Source organism: Maniola hyperantus, chromosome 9, assembly GCF_902806685.2.
Source record: "Maniola hyperantus chromosome 9, iAphHyp1.2, whole genome shotgun sequence".
Classification (NCBI taxonomy): Eukaryota; Metazoa; Arthropoda; class Insecta; order Lepidoptera; family Nymphalidae; genus Maniola; species Maniola hyperantus.
In genome coordinates this window covers 11647668-11672579 of record NC_048544.1, presented here as the reverse complement: position 1 = coordinate 11672579, position 24912 = coordinate 11647668, and the positions used below count along the sequence as shown (strand labels likewise).

Genomic DNA, 24912 nt, shown 5'->3' with positions numbered 1-24912 from the left:
TACCATCGTAAAAAAAATAACATTTTTGAGATGTAACCACAAAATTCACGGTTTTTGGATTTTCCCCTTTACTTGTGCTAGAAAATCATTGATTGCTATCTGCGTTTTGATTCTAGCTCAACGGAAAGTATCGGTTTTGATTCTCTTGACGGGTCTTGACAGACAAACAGACAGACCGACAATGAAGTGATCCTATAAGTGTTTCTGTTTCTCTGGAGTTACGGAAATCTAAAAAGCACGACTCCATTGTTTCGTTGCGGCATGGTTGAAGGACAAAGCAACAACCAAACTCACGCATTTATAATACAGTAGTGATGTAACAGGCTAAGTGTTTATATAAAACGTATTTTTAATGATAGACATTGTGTTGTCATTAACTATTTTTGATGCACGCAAAGATTAATTCACGTAAGCGTCCGATGAGTAATCCGCATTACTTCCTAAGTATCAAGCCTTCTCGGGTCTCGCAATAACGCTGAAGACAAGTTACATCAGAGGCGCTTTCACTGCAATAGGTTGGTTTATTACCACTGTTACACATCTATTATTATGTCTATAAAGTAGCACTAATTTACCATTAAATTATAACTCATTGAATCTCAACACCTTTGTTAAATTGTGTACGTATGACTAAAAACCTATAAAGTTTATTACTTTAAACGAAGTAGGTATATAGGTATAGTTGTATTGTATACTTTAGTTTGCTTGAAAGGCAAACCAGTAAGCAGTGTCTCGCTGGAATCAGCGGTGCACTATATCCGCGACCCTAACGGCCCTGTTACCGCGAACTCATGATAAAAGTGAAAAACCTAATTCCAAGAAGGTCTAAAACACAACCAACAAAATGTTGTTGTGTGTTGGAGCACAATGCGCGTTGGGAGCACGTTAGCTATATGCAATTGTAATCCAATCTTAGAGAAGGTCAATGGCATCGGTCAATTTACAAGCGTATAATTATTTCAGATATCAAAATGAAAAATACCACTAATATTGTGAAAGTTATCAAAACTCGAAAAGCTATTTCTATCTAACAAGCGTAACAACTTGATTGAGGCATTTCGGCGGAAATAATTGGTTTCCGGTATTTTCCATGCAGTGACATTGGTACCATTTCTCACGAGATTTTCCATTGTTACTTAGTTTTTAGTGTACCGCAGTAAAACAAGGAACCATTATACTCGTAGGTTCGCCTAGTCCACTTGTTCGTCTTTTTGTGTGCCTATAAAAAACTGGCCAAGCACGAGTCGGACTCCCACACAGAGGGTTCGTGGCATCGTACGAGAATCAAAACTCTTTAATTTTAACTGTCCTTTATCAACAAAAATAACTGTTTTGGGATTTTTCCCCCTTTCTACCCCTTGCTACTTTATAAGAGATTGCTTGCTACCTGCCAAATTTCATGACTCTAGGTCAACGGGAAGTACCATATAGGTTTTGATTCCCTTAACGGGTCTTGACAGACATGAGAGACCCCTACGTAATGTCTATAAAAATATATATAATAATTTGCCAGACAAAATTCGTAACGTAGACAACGAAAATGAATTTAACAAAATATTAAAAACTTATTAGAAAAGTGCTACTATTTACTAGTGCAACTATTTACTATTTACTTACTTATTATATATTTACTATTTACTTATTTATCAACTATTTACTATAAGGGTTTATTTGTTCGCAGATACGGAAGCCTAAAAATAAACTATAAGAGTTGTAAAATTGAAATATAAAATAGTAATAACTAAAACCTATTACCGGTTCACAGACACATACTAAAATTTAGAATTAAAAAGTGTTTTAATTTTTGTTTACTCTACCTGTTGTGCTTCTTAATTTATATTGTTTCCAACGACTCTCAGTCTATTTTTTAATCATTATAATTACAATTATAATATGCATAAATGTGTTTATTATCCTGCATTAATGACAATCGTAAATCTCAAGCGAAACTTCATTATTACATTTATCTTGGAAATAATAAGAAGAGGTACTTAAGCCGGTACTAAATACTTGTGGGCCGTATGGCCGAATTATAAGCGGCATAATTAGGATTCAAACATCTTAAGTATGATGAACATATGGCTGATATCCATGGCGATGATGAAAGGTCGCTCGAGCTTTCGACTTATTATAAAGATGTAAAATATAATAGCTATAACAAGTAATCTGCGACCTCGCACCGAGAAGCGCAGAGTAAAGTATAATATTTATCAAATTCAAAAGTAGGCAAATACCCAATTTTCAGAAGCCAAAGGGATAGAGGCGATCAAAATATTATATTTATGGTGCGTTCGGTAACGAATCACATACTTCTGAACACTTGGTAACGCTGTCATAGATTCACGTTCCTTATTATGTCTCGTACTCTGAGTCGCTGAATTCAGTGCAAGCATATAATTGGAATCTTTGTTATACTAAATTATCATGATTCAACGCTTTTATTAGTTGAAGTATTGGCGTAGAAAATAAATTACAGACGCATTTTTTGCCTTCTGTGTGGCTTTCAATCTTCTACAAGAATTAAATGTATGGAGGTATATTCTCTTCAAAAAATAATTGACAAAAAAACGTAGAATGAGGCAATTTTTTTCATCAAGGTTAATAAGTTTTTGAGTCAGTATTAATAGTATTAGGTATTTGAAAGCTAGACTACGCTTTCAAATAATTACACTTTTTAATGATATAAACCCGCCACTGGATCCGTTATATTCATTGTTTGAGAACAGAAAATGCGGATCGCATACATTGATTTAATTAAACTTCCGTAATGTTGGGCTATAAACAGTTACCTACTTTTTTATTGGAGGAAACAATAGTGCTTGAGAAAAGTGTAGTTCTTCAATAATAACGATAACATTATAATTAGATTAGATAGATAGAAATATACATAATCATACGTCATTTATATAGATATTGTATAGATGTATTGTGTGCTAAGTATAATCTACATTTAAAATACAATTTTCTCTCGTTCAGCGTATCCATCAGTACTGGTCAGAAATTCCAGACTCAAACAAATAGCCGCATTATGTGCCAAGAAAGTGGCACTCAGCGATAAGGTCAAAGCTACCAGCTTGTGATTCTGATGCGTATACCCGTGCAAAGGTGAAATGGACGTGTGTTTTCGACCAATCAAATTACTGAGAGATGACGTGAACAATAACCCGATTGGTCTATTGAACACATCTCGGCTCCGCTTCAGTGAAAAAAGGACCTTTAAGCATTTCAATAGTGTATTTCAGAATTCAAAGCTTACTAAGCTGTAAATCCAAAAATAGTTTAAGATAAATATTTACCCCCAGATATTGAGCTACGGTACAAGTCTTAAAATTAAACCTGGAAGAAAAATTACGCAAAATTAATCATTATAAGCACTTACTTGAGAAAGCCCAAGTCGGTAGCTCGTGACGTCCAAGTCTAACGCCAAGAGCATGTCGTCGACGATTTGTCGGTCCGATATCGTAGTAGTTTGCGATGTATCGGTGGATTCGCTCTCTGATGTCGCCAGGAGTCGATACCTAGAAAAAAAATCCTTAATTAGGACTTTGAAAGGAGTAACTATATTTATGACTATAATACCGTTGAATTCTGACGTTTCTTAATGTTACCAGAGATAAAACAGTTCCCCGAAGATAAATTCAAAGGATGAATTCTAACCTGATGACCCGACTTCGTCCGGGTGGATATAGGTTTTTAAAATCCTGTGGGAACTCTTTGAGTTCCGGGTCTTTCTATGCAAAAACACGTGGATCCGTTGGATTTTAAAGACATTTTGTTTTAGAGATATAATTTCTACAAATAAATGATATTTACCTTCTAGCAAATTCAGATAGCGGCATGTGTTCAGGGAATCCTTGCTTATACAACCTCGCCGCGTCGAGTAATTGGAAACCACGGAACTGAAAACAATGCTCTGATTATTTGGATAATTGGGGCTTTTTTTTATAAAGGAAAAAAAGGTCATGTTAAATGACTAATATTCCCCTTTCCTCTCCAACTAAGCGTCAGACTTGTGCTAGGAGTAGGTACGGCAATAGTGCAACGGGCGGGGTTTGAACCGTCGACCTTTCGGTTTTCAGTCCACTCCTTTACCGGTTGAGCTATTGAGGCTCTGGGTAGGTGAGGCTTTTGAGGTACTATTAGGTGGGTTACGTTTAAAAAATGTCATATAGTCGAAAATGATGATTTGGAAAGTTCTTGCTAGGTTTGCCTAAGCCCCATTTATGCAAGTGTACCGAGACGCTTAAGAATCGATAGTGGTTGGCGGGATGGTCGAAAGCATTGGCAGACCCCACTAGGTGGATGGACGATATGAAACGATTCAGGCGGCACAAGACTATGGCGTGTGTAACCCCATTGGATTTTGGGCTGAGTATTGCCAATGATATCTTTCGGCAGGATAACTCAGGCAAATTGGGTATTTGCCTGTGTCAAAAATAAATTATTTCGCAGTGATTATTAAATAGTGGGTCTTCCAAAATATGTAAAATCCTTTGTTAGTTTTAAGTGTAATAACCATTTTAAATTATAGATTAAACTAAAAAAAAGCACGTCAAATGATTGTGACGTCACATTTCAATATTTCATAGTAGCTCGCATACTAGTGCGCGTTTTGACGTTTGATAAAAAGTAACTGATTTGACTAGTTGTCAAATACCGGATTCATGCTATAGAGAATTCTGCTATAGTAATGCAGGAATGTATTTGCAAGTTGAGTATACGAAATATAGACCTGAGACCGCAGCAGTGGAATGTTGACGTCGTCCTGCGCTTCGTTGAGCTGGTTGGTGACGAGGCAGCACACGAACTGCACGCCGCCGCCGCCGCAGCGCCGCAGCGTGTCCACTATACCGTCCGCCACGAACTTCGCTTGTAAGGCCGTTGAACGCCTTTTCATGCCTGCTGTACCTATAATATTTTTAAAATATAAATTTTGAGGAAAAGATCTATAGATTTCTTATCAGCTTTCCTTTCCTGTTTCAACAACTGATACTAAACAACAAGCAAAGGACGTTATCAAAACATCTAATAATTAGAAGAAGAAAGAATTAAGTTTAAAGACTATAAATATAGGAACATTCTACAGTTAAACATGATAGGTACTATGAAATATGTATTTCTACAGAACTTATCTAGCTTACTTATATAAAATGTTGAACAAAATGATAGAAATTCCTAAATTACCTTAATAATTAAGAAAGATTTGTTAACTATAAATGGAAATCCAGAGAGTTTAATTCACTATTCCGGCAACTTACCATGATTTATAAAAAAGAGCTAAAAAGTAAATTCTGCTTCGACGAAGGACTTCTAATGAATGATGTGATGAGTTTTAAATGTGTCCTAAAGTTCGATTTAGACCAAACATGTAAATCCATCTTAAGAATCAATCTATATGACAAGGTATGAAGCAATGATCTCAACAATATCTAAACAATACAATGAATAGCTAGCCAGGGATTGCATAGATTGCTCACGATATAAATGGCTCCGTTTCCTCTTACCAGAATTAAGAGATCGCCGAATTATTGAGGCTCGGCAAAATGGCGACGCATCGCCTACAAGGCAAAAAGTGGATACTAATTTCAGACCATAAAATATACATTCGTAGTAAACCGGAAAAGGACGTTAATTAAATACCATTTCATGAATTGAAAATTTGTTTGTTTGACAGCAGCTAATAAGAGCAGAAAATAACCGAACGGATCGGAAAAACCGAACTTTTATTAGATGCAGTAAAATCTTTTGCATATTTCACAAGGTGTTTATAGTTTTAACAATAGCACCATTATTTTACGCCGTTCAATGCGGAAAATGATAAAATATACATTGATAGTATCGTCATTTTTGCTCTATTATCATCTCTATACACATCATTATTGTATTCACGTGGTCTTGCAAGAGTACTGTGCTTGACGACAATTGTACTTAATTGTACCTAATAAAGAGCAATAATGAGATCTAGGTTGGAGCTCGCTTGCCTAGAAGATGCTTACAAGGCATTTAGATCATATTGGTATGTGGTAAGAAACACGGACGCCGGTAGAGCATTCCACGTCTTAACGGTTCGTATCAAAAACGTTGAGCAAGAACGTTTCGTGCGAGTGGATTGGATGTCAACCACATAAGGAGGCCAAAGTTCACAGTTTATCGCTGTTCTGTGGGAGAATGGTAAAGGAGGAATAAATAAATAGTTACCAGTAGTAAGCGTTCTGCGTATGGAAGAGGCGCGGCGGAGGGTGGAGGCGTCGCCTACCGCGGCCGACCACGCGCCCACACCGCACGCGCCACGTGACCACGACGACAACCGCCCTATGTCTTCACTGTCAAAACATATCAATATAAGGTACGGTACTACACTTTTATAAGTTACGCCGATGTACCTGCGCAGAAATTTTATTTTTGAATGGCGCGAAAATGTCTTAGCCAATAATAGCGCGCGCTATAGATTGTCGCCTACGCGCGACTTATGAGCAAGATAGCACGAGTCGTTATTTTTGTGTTTAAAATCTTAACTTCAGGCAATATGTTCACGAATTATAGCCTATATAATCTTCTTAGATAGTCCCTCTTTCTATTCATTTGTTATGATGATGATTCATCTGTCAACATTGGGTTTTAATCGGCGTTGGGTTGATGGTTGGGGGTGGTTTTGGATGGTTGAGCTTTCCTGCGTAAACGAATTTTGCCGATGTATATATATTGCTTAACATAGCAACCGCCACAGAAAGGCGGACGGAACGTTGCGAAGTTAAAATTTTTGGCGCTCATATGGCATTCAATCAAAACTCCCATATAGATCATGGGAGGAGACCTTTGGAATACTAAACTTACACTAAAGTAAATTAAAAACTTACTTTTGGCTTTCTTGCAGTAACGTATGAGTCTTCTTCGTAACAGGGTTCTCTCGGCTTGCCTTTACCCATCCGCTGACGTCATATAACACAGGATTAGTGCCCTGCAAGTATACCACTTATATTGTGTTTTCCTCTTATAGTACCATCTGCTTAGTATAATATATCTCTTTCTGTCTCTCCTGAATCTAAATATATAAAAGGAAAAAAGACTAACTAATCTATCAACGCACAGTGTGGCACCAGTTTAGACTGAAGTTATCCGTGGTCAACGCTGTACGATGGTCAATCAGTAGGATTAAGGAGGGCTAGAACCCAGAGTCGTAAATTAAAAAGTTTAGTCCATAGATAATAAGCTATGTTCAGTCAATAGTGCGTTCTATCGACATTCTTGTTCGAGAGGGCGACTGTGCCGTATGTGCATATTGATTGAATGATAAGACATAACGGACATTAAAAGTGACCACGTGGAAGTTAAATCCAAATGAATCTCCGGTAAATTCACAAGCTTTCTTTCAACAAAGGCACTTTCCTGGGGCCAATTCACAAGATTTCTTTCAACAAAGGCACTTTCTTGGGGCCAATTCACAAGATTTCTTTCAACAAAGGCACTTTCCTGGGGCCAATTCACAAGATTTCTTTCAACAAAGGCACTTTCCTGGGGCCAATTCACAAGATTTCTTTCAACAAAGGCACTTTCCTGGGGCCAATTCACAAGATTTCTCTCAGCAATGACACTCTGTTGTGCTAGTAAAATAACTTACCTGTAAATGCTGCAGTATAAACTGCCTATTATGCGGCGCCTTCTTTATGAGGTAGTGTGTTTGGTGAGGAGCGCCGTAGTGAGTCATCACGCGCTCGAGGAACGTGTCGTCTGACGATCCGGGATACATCGACTCCTCGTCTAGTAACCTTTAAATAAAGTAAAAGTTTAGTCTTGACTCCATACATTTTGTACATCTATGTTCGTGCCGTCTTATTATTAAAACTATTAGAACAGTCATCACCAACCCAGCCCCGGCTCTCCTTTTAGGATGAAAATGGTTTGGTCATAATCTACGACGCTAGCCAAGTATGAATTGGCAGATTTCACACACCTTTGAGAACATTATAGAGAACTCTCCGGCATGCAGATTTCCTCACCATGTTTTCCTTAAAACGTACATATCGAGATATACATCATATCGAGGAGCCGGTACATAAATGGGATCTATGACCAGCTGTGGACGTTTAGGATGATGAAGATGTAACTATAAAAAGTTAGAGGTATTTATAATTCTGAAAAGTCCGAAGTCGAACTCCGGTGTATTTTCCCTGTCCCTGTTGTAGAGCCCCTGTGAAAAATGACCCCGGATGGTTCGAAACTATAGCCCGAGACAGGTTGAGATGCTAATCGGGGTATGAGGCGGGCGGATGCCTCACACACACGCACGTCACCCGCGCTCGCCCGCAGCGGGTTTGCCATCCATGCCATCTCTACCTGTCGCATACTACAGTACGGTTTACGTCGACTAACCACGTAAGTACAGCCGGGGGCAAGATTTTATAATGGAAATCACACACAATAGTAAAAACGCTAAACTGTATCTTAATATTCACCATAGCAATCCCCGTCGATCGCAATCCCGCAAGTCCGCTTGCGAACTGCGTACGATAGTGTTTTGTGGGGCTTTGTCTAACAAGTCCACCATTGGACCCGGATTCACTGTTTCCGATAGCCAATCTGTAACGAAAAAATATTTAAATCGAAAGATTATTTAAATACAAAAATATTTACTTTTTGGTTTGTCCTTGAATCATATAAGATAGGTATCTTATCCCTATAATTTATAAAATTGAGGGAAAGAGAAGCGTCAGTACCGGAAGAGAGTCGTGGCTTAGAAATATCCGCGAATGGACTTGGGACAGCCAATGTAGCAAATTTTTTCCGTATAGCGAAAGACAGGAAAATATGACGAGATGACGGCCAACCCCAAACATTTTTTTTGGTAACCGGTAAATACCTATTGTACCAACCTTCTTCAGCTCCATCGTCGAGAGTGATGCCCTCTTGAGCGTAGCGCTCTCGTGGCGCTACCAACATTGCTTCGTGAAACACGCCTTGTAGACGTTCCTGACAGAAAGTACAGCTGGTGTTAGAATGAGCCGCTTTAGGAACTACGGTACAAAAATACATAGTAGTCTGACTCGACAATAATAGTATAGTAAAGATAGGTAATTAGATCGGGATCCTCCAATTTTTTTGTCTAAAAGCCGGACTGTATTACAGCGGCGCTGCACGGCGCGTCGCTTTGCTTCAAAATATTCTCTACAAACCGTTCAATATAACTCTATAACTTGACCCCCGGACGTTATGTTGGCACCATTGCAAATCACACAATAATAAACCCTTAATAAACCCTAGTTTTGCATAAATGGCTTTAACTTTGGACCTTACCTGTAAGTAATTGGACAATAGTTTGGACAGCGGGGCGCCGCTTTGTTGTCCGGCACACATGGGGTTGTCCGCGCCGGGAGTGTCCAGCAGCAAAATGGACGCTGACGTTCTGGCTGACGTTGACAGACTTCTGCAATTTTACTTGTCTTTCTTTATAAATAAAAAACCCATTCTTCCATACTAATATTATGTCTGTCTGTGTCTGTTTGTTTGTTTATTACCTTTTCACGACTCAACAACTCGTGACTCTAGACGGAATTAAGTACAAAGGTAGAGCATCCTGGAGACATAGAGGATATTTTTTATCATGAAAAACGTAATGTCACGTAAGCGTCATGTTAAAGGTTTCGTAATAAAAGAAGGAACCTTCACTAAAGTTTCGTCCAGTTCGCGGGAGTACTAATTTTTTTATAAAATTTATTATAGGGGCACGCTTGACCACGATCACACCTGATGGGAAGTGATGATTTGGCCTAAGATGGGACGCGTTTGCCTAGAAAGTGCCTGGAAAAAAATTGGAATTGGCAGGAATTTAGATCTAGGAAGAGAACTAAAAACCTAAATCCGCGCGGACGTGGTGGTGGGCATCTAGAAACTACACAATAGTTACCTATTGACTAGAGCAGCGACGATGTTAAAAGTTTCATTGTATAGTCCCGCCACGAAGGCGTCGAGTGCCTCCGATCCCGGCGCTTCTTTCTCATTGGAGGGCGATGGTGTTCTGTAAAAGGATATCAATTTCTTACTAAAGCCATAGAGCAATGATATGATATTATATACAGGGGTGCGACGAAGCCGTCAGACAGAGCAATAGTGTTTTTAGGGTTCCGTAACTCAAAAGGAAAAACGGAACCCTTATAGGATCACTTTGCTGTCTGTCTGTCTGTCTGTCAAGAAACCTACAGGGTACTTCCCGTTGACCTAGAATCATGAAGTTAGGCAGGTAGGTAGGTCTTATATTATGTAGCTGACACTACCGCGGTGTATACGCAACTTTGGGTAAAACGACACCTACGAACATAATGCTTCAAAATAGTAGGTACGATCCGTTCTTATATAGAAGTCATTGGTTCCTGCAAAATGATATTACCTTGGCGCAGTATTGGGTTGAGGTGAAGGCGGGGTGGGGGGCGTGAATACAGCGCGAGCAATTTCCTCCGCACCGACGCCGAGCAAGCGCGCCGCGCGGCTCGCACATCCGCCGTTCGCGAATTGATACTTCAGGCCTGATCCTGTGTTTGCTGTCAGGAATAATAACACTTGATGAATTGATCGATCCAGTAAGGCCGGTTGGGCGATAGTTATTTTGCATGGACTAAACTATAATCTAACAGTAGCCGGCAAGAAATATTGTACATCGACCTTTAAAATGAGATTTCGGCTTCATAGAGCGTTGTCTCTGTCATATCTGTTGTCATGCTCATACCTATGCAATGTTGTGGTGTGTCGGTCTCAACGACAGAGACAACGCTCGACGAAACCGCTATCTTTTTGTAAAGGTCGATGTACAATATTTCCTGCCGGGTACTGTACTTCGCCCGCTTGGACTATAAAATTTCAAACTTGTATTTTATCCCATTAGGCGTTAAATTTTCAAAAATCTTGTGTACGTCATAATAGCTATCTGCATGCCAAATTTCAGTCTGATTCATCCAGTAGTTTGGGCTGTGCGTTGATAGATCAGTCAGTCAAGTTTTCCTTTTATATATTTAGACTAGGTCACATTATTGAGCAATTACTTTTCGAAATCTTTTCCATTTCACTTAATCGCACCACACGCTACCGAAAGCACATTTACTGTCACCACCTGGGTGCCTGGTGTACTTTGATCAACCGTTGTGCCAAATCTTTTTTTCCACGAAAATGCAAATTGTGGAACTAACTTTGGGCTTCCCCAAAGCAAAGGGTAACTAGATTCTAGTTAACCAAACTATCTCACTTTTTTCATCATGAATATTCCTGAAGACAACACTTTCAAATATTTCCTGGGACATATTTAATTCCATTCGAACCATAAAATAAATTGTCAGGTAGGTAATTTCGAATAATTATTTTTACATATCATACCTCTCACAACTCCAGCCCATCCCAAATGGCATATAGCAGCTAAGATCTTCCATATAGCCATCTGTTCTTGTTCACTCACAGCCAAGTGTTGCAGGGCGTCTTTGAGAGCGGAGAATTCCGCTGGCGCGTCGGCCTTTTCAGTGGAACCTACGTAGAGGTTTGGGGAGTTTATGGGCGCCTGATCCAGAAGCAACTCTCGGCGGAGCCGGCCGTCGCATCCGTGGAATAGTCTGTAATAAATTAGACATCTAAACATATAAAAGGAAAAGCTGACTGACTGTACGGATACGGCTGAAATTTGGCATGCATAGGATAGAAATTTGAAAATTTACCTCCAAAGGGGGTAAATTAGAGATTAGAAATTTGTGTAGTCCACGCGGACGAAGTCGCGGGTGATAGATTGTCATCAGAAGATAGAGATAATACAGCCAGGAAATAATCTACTCTACAAGAGCATAAACTTTCATTAGTTACCATTGAGCTTTGGGTGTGGTTGTGCCACTAGGCTATCACCGCAATACATCATGTGATTTTTTTTCCTATTTTAATTTAAGATTTACTTACGTATGCAGAGCTCGAAGGGCAGCCTGATCTGGCTTTAAATCTGGCAACAAGATCTGCACTGATGCTGATACTAGAGCGCCGCCGCCGTCAAAGTCTAGCGATGTTAGGGACACGAATCGAGAAGCGTGTGGATTTGAACCCGTCCTGAAAAGCAAGACAAATTATAATTTTAATTTTTCTAGTGTTTGGGAAGCGTATCCAGTATCCACCTATAGGATCATTGAGATTTGCCATGACTAGAGAGTGATTTCACCTCGTTGTACAAGTATAATCGTATGGACGTAGTGAATAAAATAAATACTTATTGCTTTTCTTTTTTTGTTTTGAAAAATATTTTAGCCCTCTGGCCAGCCGTTATTAATTATAATTATGAATAACATTTCGATTATAGTTACGTGGAAAAGATTCTAGCATTGTCCGTTACTCTACGCGACTAGCGTTGCAAAAGATGACATGCTCGCTCTCTTGACGTTATTCCCTCATTACATACCGAGGATCAATTTTCTTACGAGATATATGGTTATTCCAACTATTCTTATTATAGGGTGGACATATATCCACCATATGGTAAGCACTGTTAATGACAGAATCATGTGGTTGATTCCCCTGTCATTAATTTAATCAAACGTCAGCAGTAAGCATACAGGAACGTTCGTTGTTTCAAACAAGCTTGGAAGTGCATGGATTTGCAATAGCTAAAATACTCACCGACTAGAGCCGAAAGCGTGTAGAACATCTAATGCTGCGTCCAAACGTTCTGGAGTCAGTTTTGATCCTTGTGCGGGGTACGCACTTGCGAGGTACCATACGCAGTGTCTCATCGCTGACGTTTTGCCTGAGCCAGATCTGCAAATCATAGATAAGGTATCGGATGTGCTAGTAATAGATTTTTTGAAATGAAATGAAATGATTTATTTGTTTTAAAAGGTCTTTTTAAAATTGTGCCGAAACGAATATAGAAACGTTATACGCACAACGTTATTGATATAACGTTGTGCGTATAACGTTTCTATATTCGTTTTGTGAAATTGTTTTGGAATCGGTAGTTATTTTTATAAACTATTTAGATCTCTATAAAGTATTTCCATAATTATACAATAGTACGTATCTTTGAAACTTTTCTATGATTGTATCAGAAATGTAAAAAAAATTGTTTCTTATGCATTTTTGTAGATAAAAAAATCAAAAGCTGTAAACGATCGAACGATCCGGAAAATGCACGCGGAACATTTGAAATAAAGCATTTCCTTCATGTATTTAAACGAGTGAAAATAAATTCAAATTTTAGGTTTTAAGAAAACCGATTTTGAAATACTGATGAACAATTGTTTATTATCCTATTTTAAAAAAATCCTCGTATTTAATTTTATAAATTGTACAATTTAGTCAATGAAGAATAAAATGTTTAATTTTGATTATAAATCGGTGTCTCTTTCCTTGATAATCGTGAGGTAATAATTAATTATTATCCATGAAATGAAATAACAAGTTCTTATGTAGTTGCTAAGATTTTTTTGATACTGTACCATAAATACATTATCTGTTTTACAAAAACGGGTTTTCTTTTAAATGAATGTTTTTATTGTTTATCAAGACAAAACCAATTAGGAACCTTGAACTTCTCAAATAACATTATTAATATTAACAAGTTCGCATATCGAAACTTGTATCTTAGCATAAAATAACGATAATTTATAATAGTTACAGATTATAATAGACCAGCCTTTCTCTATCAAGTCCCAATCATTGGCACTTAGTCTATTGCGTTGAGATATCAGTCATAACAAAAATGCATTTCATTCTGAATCTTAAGGCAATTAACACAAGAGTGAATAAATTAACGTTTGTAGTGTTTATATTATAACGACCGACTCACGAGTTATGTCGTTTATAAGATAAAATATGCGCAATTTGTGATCGAGCGTTTCCTGTAATTTATTGGACCGCCATTGATTGGTTATCGTGAATGGAACGGGCAAAGCGGACCTGTGCAAGAGCTGTTACTTGTTTGTTTATATTTTTTGTCTTTATATTTTACTAGCATATCCGTATATTTATTTAATTCCGCTACAATATAGGCAAGAGATCTGGAACAACCTAGGAATTATTTTGAAATCATTCTGAACAAAAATTTCTGTGGACTGCAAGTGACTTCTGCATGACCACTAGTGTCATACTAATTTTGACAGCTTGATAGAAAACGATTTTTGTTTTTGTTTGACCCATCTAGTGCATAGTACGGTATACATCGTTGGTAACAACAGAATATATTTTACGTTTTCTGTGCAACCTTTTTCTGCGTGATATCTTCAAAGAACATTGATCATTATTCCAAAAAAAAGACGGAAAACATCCTCATATTAAAAACTACAACAGGATAAAAACTGTTTTGTAGCTCATTAGGAATCTGTAAAAAATAAAATTCGGGCCTCATCCACGTCTGTTTTAAACATTGGAATATACGCAATAGATATTGTAAGTCTTGAACCACATTCGGATCACAACTTTTTTTTACTAATACTAATATACTTTTTTTTTTTTACTAATATACTAAATAGGCTTGCGCTTGACTGCAATCATTCCAAACAGTGGGAGATGATACAACCTAACAGCGGTTACGCGCTCATCCGATCCGAGTCCGGGAAAATACGTTCCCTGTTGTTTTGTACGGTAGCTTATGACATAATGTGTCGTAGATATTTTTATACCCGTATTTTTAACGTTCCGTTTTTTTACGGATTCGGATCGGATGTGTGCGTGATCGCTGTAAGGTGGAGCGCTCCAGCCTATAAGGTGCCTATTCGCTGTCCTTTTAAAGGTACCAATATTATAGCTAGCGCGGAAAACGGAAGCTGGCAGTGGTAGAAGGTTGTACCCAGATGACTTTTGTAAGGATAGTCAGTTGGTTAGAGATGGAAGATAATATTACCTTCCCAGGAACACTATAGCACGGTCTCGCCTTGAAGCCAGCATGCAGCGGTGGGCCGACTGCGCAGCGGCGAACACGTGTGGGGGCATATCGTCCACGCGGCAACCTCGGAACATAGCTGCAACCTGGAAAATTAATAGTAGTTGTATATAAAAACATCAATAAAAAGAAAAATGTGACTGTCATCCATATCCATACTAATATTATAAGCGCAAGTCTATCTTGCAATAAAAAAAAATACAAAGAGGCATTGTAATTTGTAACGCATGCCGGACATTAGGAAGTCTAAATATAAGGAAAAGGTGACTGACTGACTGATCTATCAACGCACAGCTCAAACTACTGGACGTATCAGGCTGAAATTTGGCAAGGAGATAGCTATTATGACGTAGGCATCCGCTAAGAAAGGATTTTTAAAAGCTCAACCCCCAAGGGGGTGAAATAGGGGTTTTAAATTTGTGTAGTACACGCGGACAAAGTCGCGAGCATAATATTAAGCTAGTTCCAGATAAAAAGGGGTCTGAATGCTGACTTCGTGTTTCAAGGACCTATCCGTGCTTGTTATTTAGTCTGGCTCCCAAAATATACAAAACATGACAACGGCGTACCTTTTCCGTATAAACAGGGGTGGTGCCCCTCGGCGGTCCGAGGACCAGCAAGGCATGTCCGGCGCGAGCGTGGGGCAAGGCTGCGGCGAAGCGTGACCTCAGGACGTGTAAAGCACCACATTCGTTCAAACAGCGCAGAGATGCGATGTCTTCACAGCGCTCCAGCTGCGGTGGATTCGCCTGGAAAAAATAATAGGTCATTTATTAGAATGGAATAGAATAGAATTGAATATATTTTTATTTTATTTATATTTAATTACGGAATTTGCATGCAGTGTTTACTTTTAAATGATTTAACATAGTTGTGCATGATAGAAAAACCTATGTATTTATTATAGTTAGTAAGTTTTATGTTAAAATCGCTAGTAAACCATTCAATAAAAAAAAAAAAATCAAGTAAACTTTTACAAGTGCTTTTGTATCGTCAACTAGTTTAATTTACCACTGGTTCGGAATGCCGTTCCTACCGAGAAGAACCAGCAAGAGACTCGGCGATTGCTCTTTTCAAGTGATCAATTTAGCGAGCGAGTCAAATCCAAGCTTTTATATCATTAGTATTTTGACGACCTCCCTGGGCCAGTAGCGAGCGCTGTGGTCTTAAAAGTGGGAGGTCACTGGATCTATTCTCGGCAGGGGCAGGGGCAGGGGCATGATTTCTAGAATTGTCACTGGTATGGTCTGGTAAAAGGTCTGATCTGGCAAAGCCGTGTCGAACGCTCCCTAGAAAATGCCTATTTTTCACTCTTTATTTCATAGGATTCAGTTACGGTTTCGGGTGTTATTTCTTAAAGCCGATAGTTTCGGTCGAAGTTACGGAACTCCTTAACCTTCAACTATTCAATCTTCTTATGTACCATGTTTCTATGAGAATAATTATTTACGAGTGCAAAAAGGATCTATTACTCCAACCTTTCAAATCGTGACTGACCTGTTCCTTCTATCATTATTCATTGTGCTATTAGGGTGATTACGGAAATTAAATATTTTGCATATTATGCTGTCTAAATAATTTTAGAAATTGATTTCGTTCGATCTGTTATCGTGTCAGACCGCAATAATGGTCGTAGTCGTTACTTTGGTGTAACCATAGCTTACCAGTTTGGAGCCATTATTTGTCTTACCTTCTCCAAATCACCTCCCCAGTCTGCAGCACTCGTACTTTGGCCCTGCCAGCGCGCAGCGTCCGCGCCGCCTTCTCGTACAACCGCGGTGAAGCCACCCCGATGAGCCAACCACATGTGACGTGCTTGGAGTCATTCTTTGTCTTAAAAGAGCAACCGCCGAGATTCTTGCTGGTTCTTCTCGGTAGGAACGGCATTCCGAACCAGTGGTAAGTTAAACTACCTGACTATTCATAAGTACTTGTAAAAAAATTACATGAATAAAAAAACATTCTATTCTATTCTATTCTATTCTATTCTATTACCTTCTCCAAATCATCTTCATTAACGGTGATCACCTCCCCAGTCTGCAGCACTCGTACTTTGGCCCTGCCTGATCCGCGTCGCCTTCTCTTACAACCGCGGTGAAGCCACCCCAATGAGCTAACCACATGTGACATGCTTGGAGCCATTCTTTGTCTTACCTTCTCCAAATCATCTTCATCAACGGTGATCACCTCCCCAGTCTGCAGCACTCGTACTTTGGCTCTGCCTGCATCCGCATCGCCTTCTCTTACAACCGCGGTGAAGCCTCCCCGATGAGCCAACCACATGTGACCTGCTTGCAGCCATTCTTTTTCACAAGCCAACTGCTCCTCGGATTTTGCCTGTGAACAATAAAATTTACTTTATTATATTGATGTTACAACGAGTAAATTATTTTCAGGGCATTACGAAAAGTTGGTTAATGAGAGAGTGTAATTGAAGAAGTTTAAACATCATCCTTCTATGATTTCAGTTACATTTGAACTATACTATGACGACAAATCCAAGATAGAAAATTCAAGTTAAAGGGTAGGTACCTACTAATGAGAAACTTAGAATAACGAAAATGCGTTGGATCCAGATAAAACTGGTAGGTATAGTAAGCGACAGGTCGAGATGGTAATCGGGGTATGAGGCGGGGGGGACGCCCTGCACACCCGTTCGTCACCCGCGCTTGCCCGAACCGAGTTAGCACGGAGGCTTTGCAAGTGTGCGGGACATCCCCACCCCGATTTCCATCTGGACCTGTCGCGTATTACATATAGGCTAGAAAGAAATTTAAAAAAGCAGGTGAGAACACAATCGAAAAACAAAATTAAGTAGAGGAGCACCTGATTAACACAAAATTGGAAAAGCCATAAACTTCTGCCAAAATTATACCTAGCCGACATTTTGCCGCCAATGTTTGTATCTAATTTAAGAGCTAGGTCGTAAAAATATATTTCTAAACTTAGAATATAAAAAAGCTAATATCTGTGAACTATAAATCAAGATGCATAGATTTCGTTTAACACATTTTCATTGTTCATTTATTAGACACAATAAAAGATAAAATATATTCCGATTAATTTGAAGATCTTGTCAAATCCGGTTTGAAGTGTGGAGCCAAATGAATTATAATATATTTTCTGTTATGACTTCTCTATACTTAGTAACACATTCATGTCCAGGACATTCAGGTTCCGATGGCCTTCATCATTATGCACTTATTTAGTTATGTATATTTTATAGAGGCATGTCGAAAATATTTATACGGCCCATTAGATAGCATTAGGCCGTTTAATAACACAATCGTTGGTTAATACTTCAAGGATGTCTGGTTGGAAAAGGTGCTGCCGAAAAAAAATTATATACAATACGGACACATAGGTTCTAATGGAAATCTGTACAAAAAACTTTTTTATCAAAAGAACTAACTGGCCGTACTTGAACTTAACAGTATCCTCATCACCCACCTACAGCACCTCTATGGCTACCGCACCCATTTGTCGTAATCAAAATCGAGAACAGATCGCTACTTGCATCAAGAGATCTCCGACAGATAAACACTATCAATACTTATAATAAAACTGTAACAGGTCAAATTCTGTACATTGTCATCAATCATCAATCATCATCAATCATCAATACTTATAATAAAACTGTAACAGGTCAAATTCTGTACATTGAAGATATTTTGAAAATTTTTTTTCGAGGGCACTCTATAATCGATACTGAACACAAAACTGTAATTTTTTTCATTTTTGTCTGTCTGTCTGTCTGTCTGTCTGTCTGTCTGTCTGTCTGCATCACGGCCGCGCATCACGCTGAAACTACTGAATGGATTCCAATGAAACTTGGTACGATTTGAGGTCATACTATGAGGAAGAATATAGGATACTTTTTATCCCGAAATTCAGCATGGTTCCCGTAGGAGAGGGGATGAAAGTTAAAATGTATACTGAGTTGTAATTCATTAACGCGTAGTCCGATTTCATTCATTCTTTTTTTGTTAGAAAGGGGATATTTTAAAAATTGTTCCGTAAATATTTCAAGGTAATCGGTTTTTAACCGACTGTCAAAAATGAGGTGGTTCTTTTTTCTACATCGATTTTTTCGAGGTTTCTGGACCGATTTGCAAATTATTTTTTTAAATCAACAAAAAAAGTTTTCGTGGTGGTCAAATTCTGGATTCAACTCCTTAATCCTGATGCTGCAGGGTTACTGCCCGCCTGAGTTATCAAGATTCAGGAAGTGTTCATAGTGAACTCATATTGTACCAAGCAACGACTTTATTCTCAGACTTCAAGTCTCAACTCCTCAACCCTAATGATGTAGGGTACAGCACTCCTAAACTATAATGTTTCAGGAACTGCGGATGATGCAAAATTATTTTGGGTAGGTACCAAGCATAGGCTACATCATTGAACTTCGGATCCTAACTCCTCAATCCTGATGCTGCAAAGTACTGAAGTCCTAAATCGTGGGGATTTTAGAATTTCTGATAGTGAATTGATATTTTAAAAAAAATCCAAAAATTTGAATCGACTGTTAGGCGGAACGAAGTTCGCAGGGTCAGCTAGTAGGGAATAAAAGTGAAAATTATAACCGCCTTATCATAACGTGTATCAACCGCGACGCGTTTGCGAGCTGCGAGAGTCCCTCTGCAAAAGGACCCCGGATGTGTTCGAAACTATAGTCGGGCTTACGTCGACTAACCACGTGAGTGCAGCCCAGAGCATTTATATACATTTAAGTATAATGGAAATCACTCACGATACTTTAAATGCTAAGATTAACATAGTTTTTCAATGTTCAAAAGTTTTTCAATCTACAAAAAAAAAAGCTCTATCATCGTACCTTCTTGCGACACCAACGCTTTTTAGATCTCTTACTAGGATCACTTCCGTGTTCATTTAATGTTTGCGCACTGATTTCATCTCTTACGTCTCTTTCAAGAACCGGCAAAGGAAGATTGACGGTTAGCGTTTCATCACCCGAAACGGCTATTTCAAAAAATATCAACTTCAATACAATCCTCAAGTACCACATCTTTAACCAGTTTATAAACTCTATGAGTTTAGTTACAATAGACATTCTTAGTATGATAATACCTAATTATTCCTTGCGTTGTTTGTATCTAACTAGTTAGTAACATCACCCACACGGTCCACGCACGCGCACCAGGAAGTTTGTACCGCCTATTGAAAACCTACGCGTATGTATGGAGCAAATCTTATTAAAACCAATTATCCGTTCATAATCTATACGTACAGGCTACAGCACATTCATTGTAGGTGCCTACCTATAGCATAGAAATATACAGTCATGTTATGCGTCATAATTTTTTTTATTAATTTACTTACGCACGAAAACGCTCCAAAGTTAAACTTGGTCTATATTTTGACATGCTCTAAAATTTTGAGCGCTTTTATATCAAGTACCTATACGTTAGCGTTATAGAATAATATAATTTATGTTAATTTATTTATGTACTTACGAAATTACTCTAACTGACTGACTGATCTACCAACGCACAGCCCAAACTACTGGACGGATCGGGCTGAACTTTGGTATGCAGATAGCTATTATGACCTAAACATCCGCATGGAAAGGATATTTTGAAAATTCTACCACTAAGGTTGTAAAATAGGGGGTTGAAATTTGTGTAGTCCGCGCGGAAGAAGTCGCGAGCATAATATCGCGATTAGATAAATTGTGTATAATATCCAGAGAACCACTATTTTGTTTTGCAGTACCTATTAGAATTTTGGTAAACACCTTTTACAGTACGCGGTAGAAAGTAATGTACATCGGCCTTTAGAATAACATTTCGGCTTTATAGAGCGTTGTCTCTGTCACTCATACCTATATGACCTCTTGTCGGTCTCAATGACAGGATCTGCTATCTCCTTCTAAATATCGATGTACATTACTTTCTGCCGCGTACTGTACCAAAGGTTGCCACTCAACGCCTGAATGCCTAAACTTGACACTTTTATTAAAATTGTAAAAAAATTACAAAAAAAATAAAAACCGACTTCGATACACAAACACTAAAAATTGAAAAATAATTTAATTTATTACCGAATATATTATGTATACAAGAGTTAATATAGTTCCACAATAATACTTTTTGGTGCCGGTGCCCATTAGCTTTAGCTGCGCGAATCGTCTAGACTTCATTGTATTTTTATGAGACTCTACAATGGCACCTCATTGGCACCGACCCCAAAAAATATTATTATGGAACTATATTAACTCTTGTATACATAATATATTCGGTAATAAATGAAATTATTTTTCAATTTTTAGTGTTTGTGTATCGAAGTCGGTTTTTATTTTTTTTGTAAAAAATTTTTATTTCTCAATTTTTAGTGGCCCCATGGAATAGGCTACTTGACTCATATCTAATTTCGTCCAATAAATGATTATTTACTATAGTATTTTGCTTAAGACAACGAAATATATCAATAACAATTATTAAAAACGCAGGATGGATATATAAATCCAATTTAAAAAAATACAATTTTTATTTTTATTTGAAACGCAGAAAACGCTGTCAGCCATTATGTGACGTCATTAAATATGTAAACAAAGAAATGTCATTCCTATGTCACGCGGGGACTAACGTAGTATCCATATATATAAAATTTAGAGTCCTGACTAACTTATATATCAACGCACAGCCTAAACATCTAAACAGCTGGTCCTAGATACATGAAATTTGGTGAGTGTGTTCTTTGTAGGTAAAGAGAAGGTGTCCACTAGGAAAGGATTTTTTGAAATTCCACCCCTGAGTGGGTTAAATGGAGGTTTGAAATTTATGAAGTCCACGCGGGCGAAGTCACGAGCATAAGCTAGTTTTTATATATGTCTAAAAACTCATAGTAAACGTAAAAAAATATCGTTTTCTCTTTATAAATTGAATAAGTTATTAAGTAAGACTTACAACAAAGTGATCTTTGCAAAAATAAATTTGGGTTGAAGTCGTTAGTCATATAGGATCCCTTTAAGCAAGTATTTGCGTGTTACGTATATTTATTTCACTGGGCACTCTAATCCACAACTTTCCTGTGGTCTTTATCGATGCGTTTTTTACATTCTCGGATGATACAATAACGATAATTACTATATTTTTCATGTAAACTAGTATAGAAGTCATGTTTATTAAACTTTGGGAGGTCATGCTGTTGTTTACAAATGCATGACGTCAGAGCACAGATAATCTATCGGCCAAACATGGCCGACAGTGTTTTCACCTGTCTAAGAAAAATATTTTTTTAAATTAAAGTTTTACGGTTTTTAGGGCGCAAAAAAATATAGTGTTAATTTTTTTGATATAATAGGACAAATATTAACCATTTAAGACCAACTTAAAAAAAGTGTCAAGTAGCCTATTATGCTATGACTGGTTAAAAATCTACTGTTTACTAAGCTATTACACTGATCGCGAGCAATTTACTCTTATCCGTTGAGGAGTTCCAGTATCTATCTTCGAAGATGTTCATCAGATCTTCACCAAATTTAAACGGGACCAACTTTGAAGTATACCCTTTCAAACAAAAAAGAATTTTCAAAATCGGTCCAGGCGTCTTCGAGTAATCGGGGAACATACATAAAAAAAAAAAGATTCCGACGAATTGAGAACCTCCTCCTTTTTTTGAAGTCGGTTAAAAACTTAATAAAAGCATAATAAAAGCGCGATTTTGTATTTTATTGTTGTGTATCCATTAGCCATATTCAAATTACATATACGAAAAAGCAATAAACTACTGCTTAAATTATAATAGAGCCGGCGCTTACAATATTTAAGAACGTTCAGAACCCATAAAATTATTATATTAGCCACGAGAATACATTAACCCGGCAAGGGTAAATTTAATATTCACCAGAATATTGTTATTGGGTCAAACAATGTCAATTCAAAAGTTCAAAAGTTGTGGGGCTTCATAAGCATTAAATACTTATAGAACATTGCACTGTTCGCGTTGCGCCATTTCAAATCTAATTATAAAATAATTTGAAAAATAGACTATCTAGATAATGCCCGCGCCTTTATCCGCGTGGATTCAAGTTCTAAAAGTGATCCTATAAGGGTTTCTTTTTTTCTCTTGAGGTACAGAAGCCTAAAAATCCCGAGGGAACTCTTTGATTTTCTGGAATAAAAAGTAGCCACTGGATGCAAGCTATCTCTGTACCAAATAGATGATGCCTGTGACTGTCCACGTTCATTTAGGTATTTCTTAATCCCATGGGATATTTTCATATTTCCAAGGCAATATGTAGCATATTACACCCGTCTCATCCAGGTTGCAAACTATTTCTGTACCAAATTTCGTCAAAATCGGTTAAACGGAAGGTAACAGACAGACGAACAGACAGACGCATTTATAAAATTAGTCGATATGAATTTAAGAATTATTGAATTGAATGAAATAAATATTTTACATAACTGTAGGAAACCGTTCACACTACGTACAGTACGCGGCAGAAAGTAATGTACATCGACCTTTAGAAGGAGATAGCAGATTTGTAGAGCGTTGTCTTTGTCGTTGAGACCGACAAAATGTCATATAGGTATAAGTGACAGAGACAATGCTCTACAAAGCCGAAATGTCATTCTAAAGGCCGCTATTACCGTGTCGCTTTTAGAAACCGCGCTATAGCCTACAGTCGCCGAGCTCTGAAGTGTAACGTACTTCATATTTGTATCATTTCTTGTAGCTTTCAGAACAAGATTTTGAAATAGCCCTTGTATGGTACTAATTTAGTTTGTCTCCGGAGCTATTAAACATCAATATATTTCTTTACTTCCTCTTCCAGTTATCCAGCTGCACCAATCTCAATCCTATAATCGGTTCCTATTTAACAATTAAGGTCAGTAGATTTACGATAACATGCAACAGTTCAGTTGGTATTTCAGTAACGCCATCTGACCTACTAAACGCATCTGTTTTCAACCACTAAGTACCAGCATTGTTTTTGTATGCCTTTACCGTGTTTAAACTATTCAATTTACGTTATGACTACCACTGCAACAATTTTACTATGATGCATTTTACTACTATGATGTATTTAGTTTTTTACTATGATGTATTTAAGTATGGGCTTCATAAGAAAGCGTGATCAAATCAGAAATGGAGATCCGTAGGAGAACTAGAGTAACCGACATAGCTCATGACAAACATACCTACACCTTGCGAGTACAAAATGCCCAACTGTGATGAAGTAAGATGTAGAGCTCTCGTGAATGTAACGGCTCTTGTACAACCTCGACCTCCAAACTGTTCAAAGATGTCATCTTCGATCAAAATTACCATACGAAGCTCATAAACCTGGCTCTGAACTTTTATGATATATAAACATCATCAAATCGTTTAACAATGTTGAGGCGGTGTCTTTGTTTTATGCTTATTTGAGTAACTGTTAAAATGAAATGAAATCATCATCATCATCAGCCTGTGGACGTCCACGGTTGGACATAGGCCTTCCCTAAAGAGCACCATCACACCCGGTCCTCAGCCTTCCTCATCCAGTCACTTCCCGCCAGCCTCTTTATATCGTCGGTCCATCGTGCTGGAGGACGACCCACACTACGCTTGCTTAAACGCGGTCTCCACTCAGAGATTTTCCGGCTCCAACGGCCATCGCCTCTACGACAGGCATGACCTGCCCACTGCCACTTCAGCTTGTTAATAGTTTGGGCTATGAAATAAAATAAATAGTGAAATTAAGCAGGGCCTTAGAATAGAAGCTAGAAGATTTAATTATGAACGCAAAATATCTGACGGGAATTCAGGCTATATATTATACTAACTGATGCCCGCGACTTCTTACGCGTGGATTTAGGTTTACAAAAATTCCGTGTGAACTCTTTGATTTTCCGGAATAAAAAGTAGCCTATGTCACTCTCCAAGTCTTCAACTATATCCATGCAAAAAACAAGGTCAATCCGTTGCTCCGTTGCGGCGTGATTGGAGGACAAACCAACAAACAAACACATTCGCATTTAATCACATCACATCATCATCATCATGATCAATTC

At 38.1% G+C, this 24912-nt stretch overlaps 1 protein-coding gene across 7 annotated transcripts in view; it reads right to left on the bottom strand.

Moving 5' to 3' along the window:
• Positions 1-24912, bottom strand: part of Mhcl (Myosin heavy chain-like) — a 234596-nt gene that overhangs the window by 126701 nt on the left and 82983 nt on the right. For 3 of the 7 annotated variants that reach the window (XM_034971701.2, XM_069501067.1, XM_069501068.1), the window contains 18 exons: positions 17045-17227; positions 15460-15639; positions 14852-14976; positions 12631-12768; positions 11923-12066; positions 11359-11588; positions 10382-10532; positions 9902-10012; positions 9292-9421; positions 8871-8967; positions 8454-8577; positions 7619-7766; positions 6858-6958; positions 6199-6323; positions 5505-5558; positions 4733-4908; positions 3814-3899; positions 3380-3518 (listed from right to left, as the gene is read on the bottom strand). In XM_034971701.2, coding sequence (XP_034827592.1) covers positions 3380-3518; positions 3814-3899; positions 4733-4908; positions 5505-5558; positions 6199-6323; positions 6858-6958; positions 7619-7766; positions 8454-8577; positions 8871-8967; positions 9292-9421; positions 9902-10012; positions 10382-10532; positions 11359-11588; positions 11923-12066; positions 12631-12768; positions 14852-14976; positions 15460-15639; positions 17045-17227 — 2442 coding nt within the window. The other 4 variants (XM_034971702.2, XM_069501069.1, XM_069501070.1 and 1 more) reach the window with 3 other exon arrangements.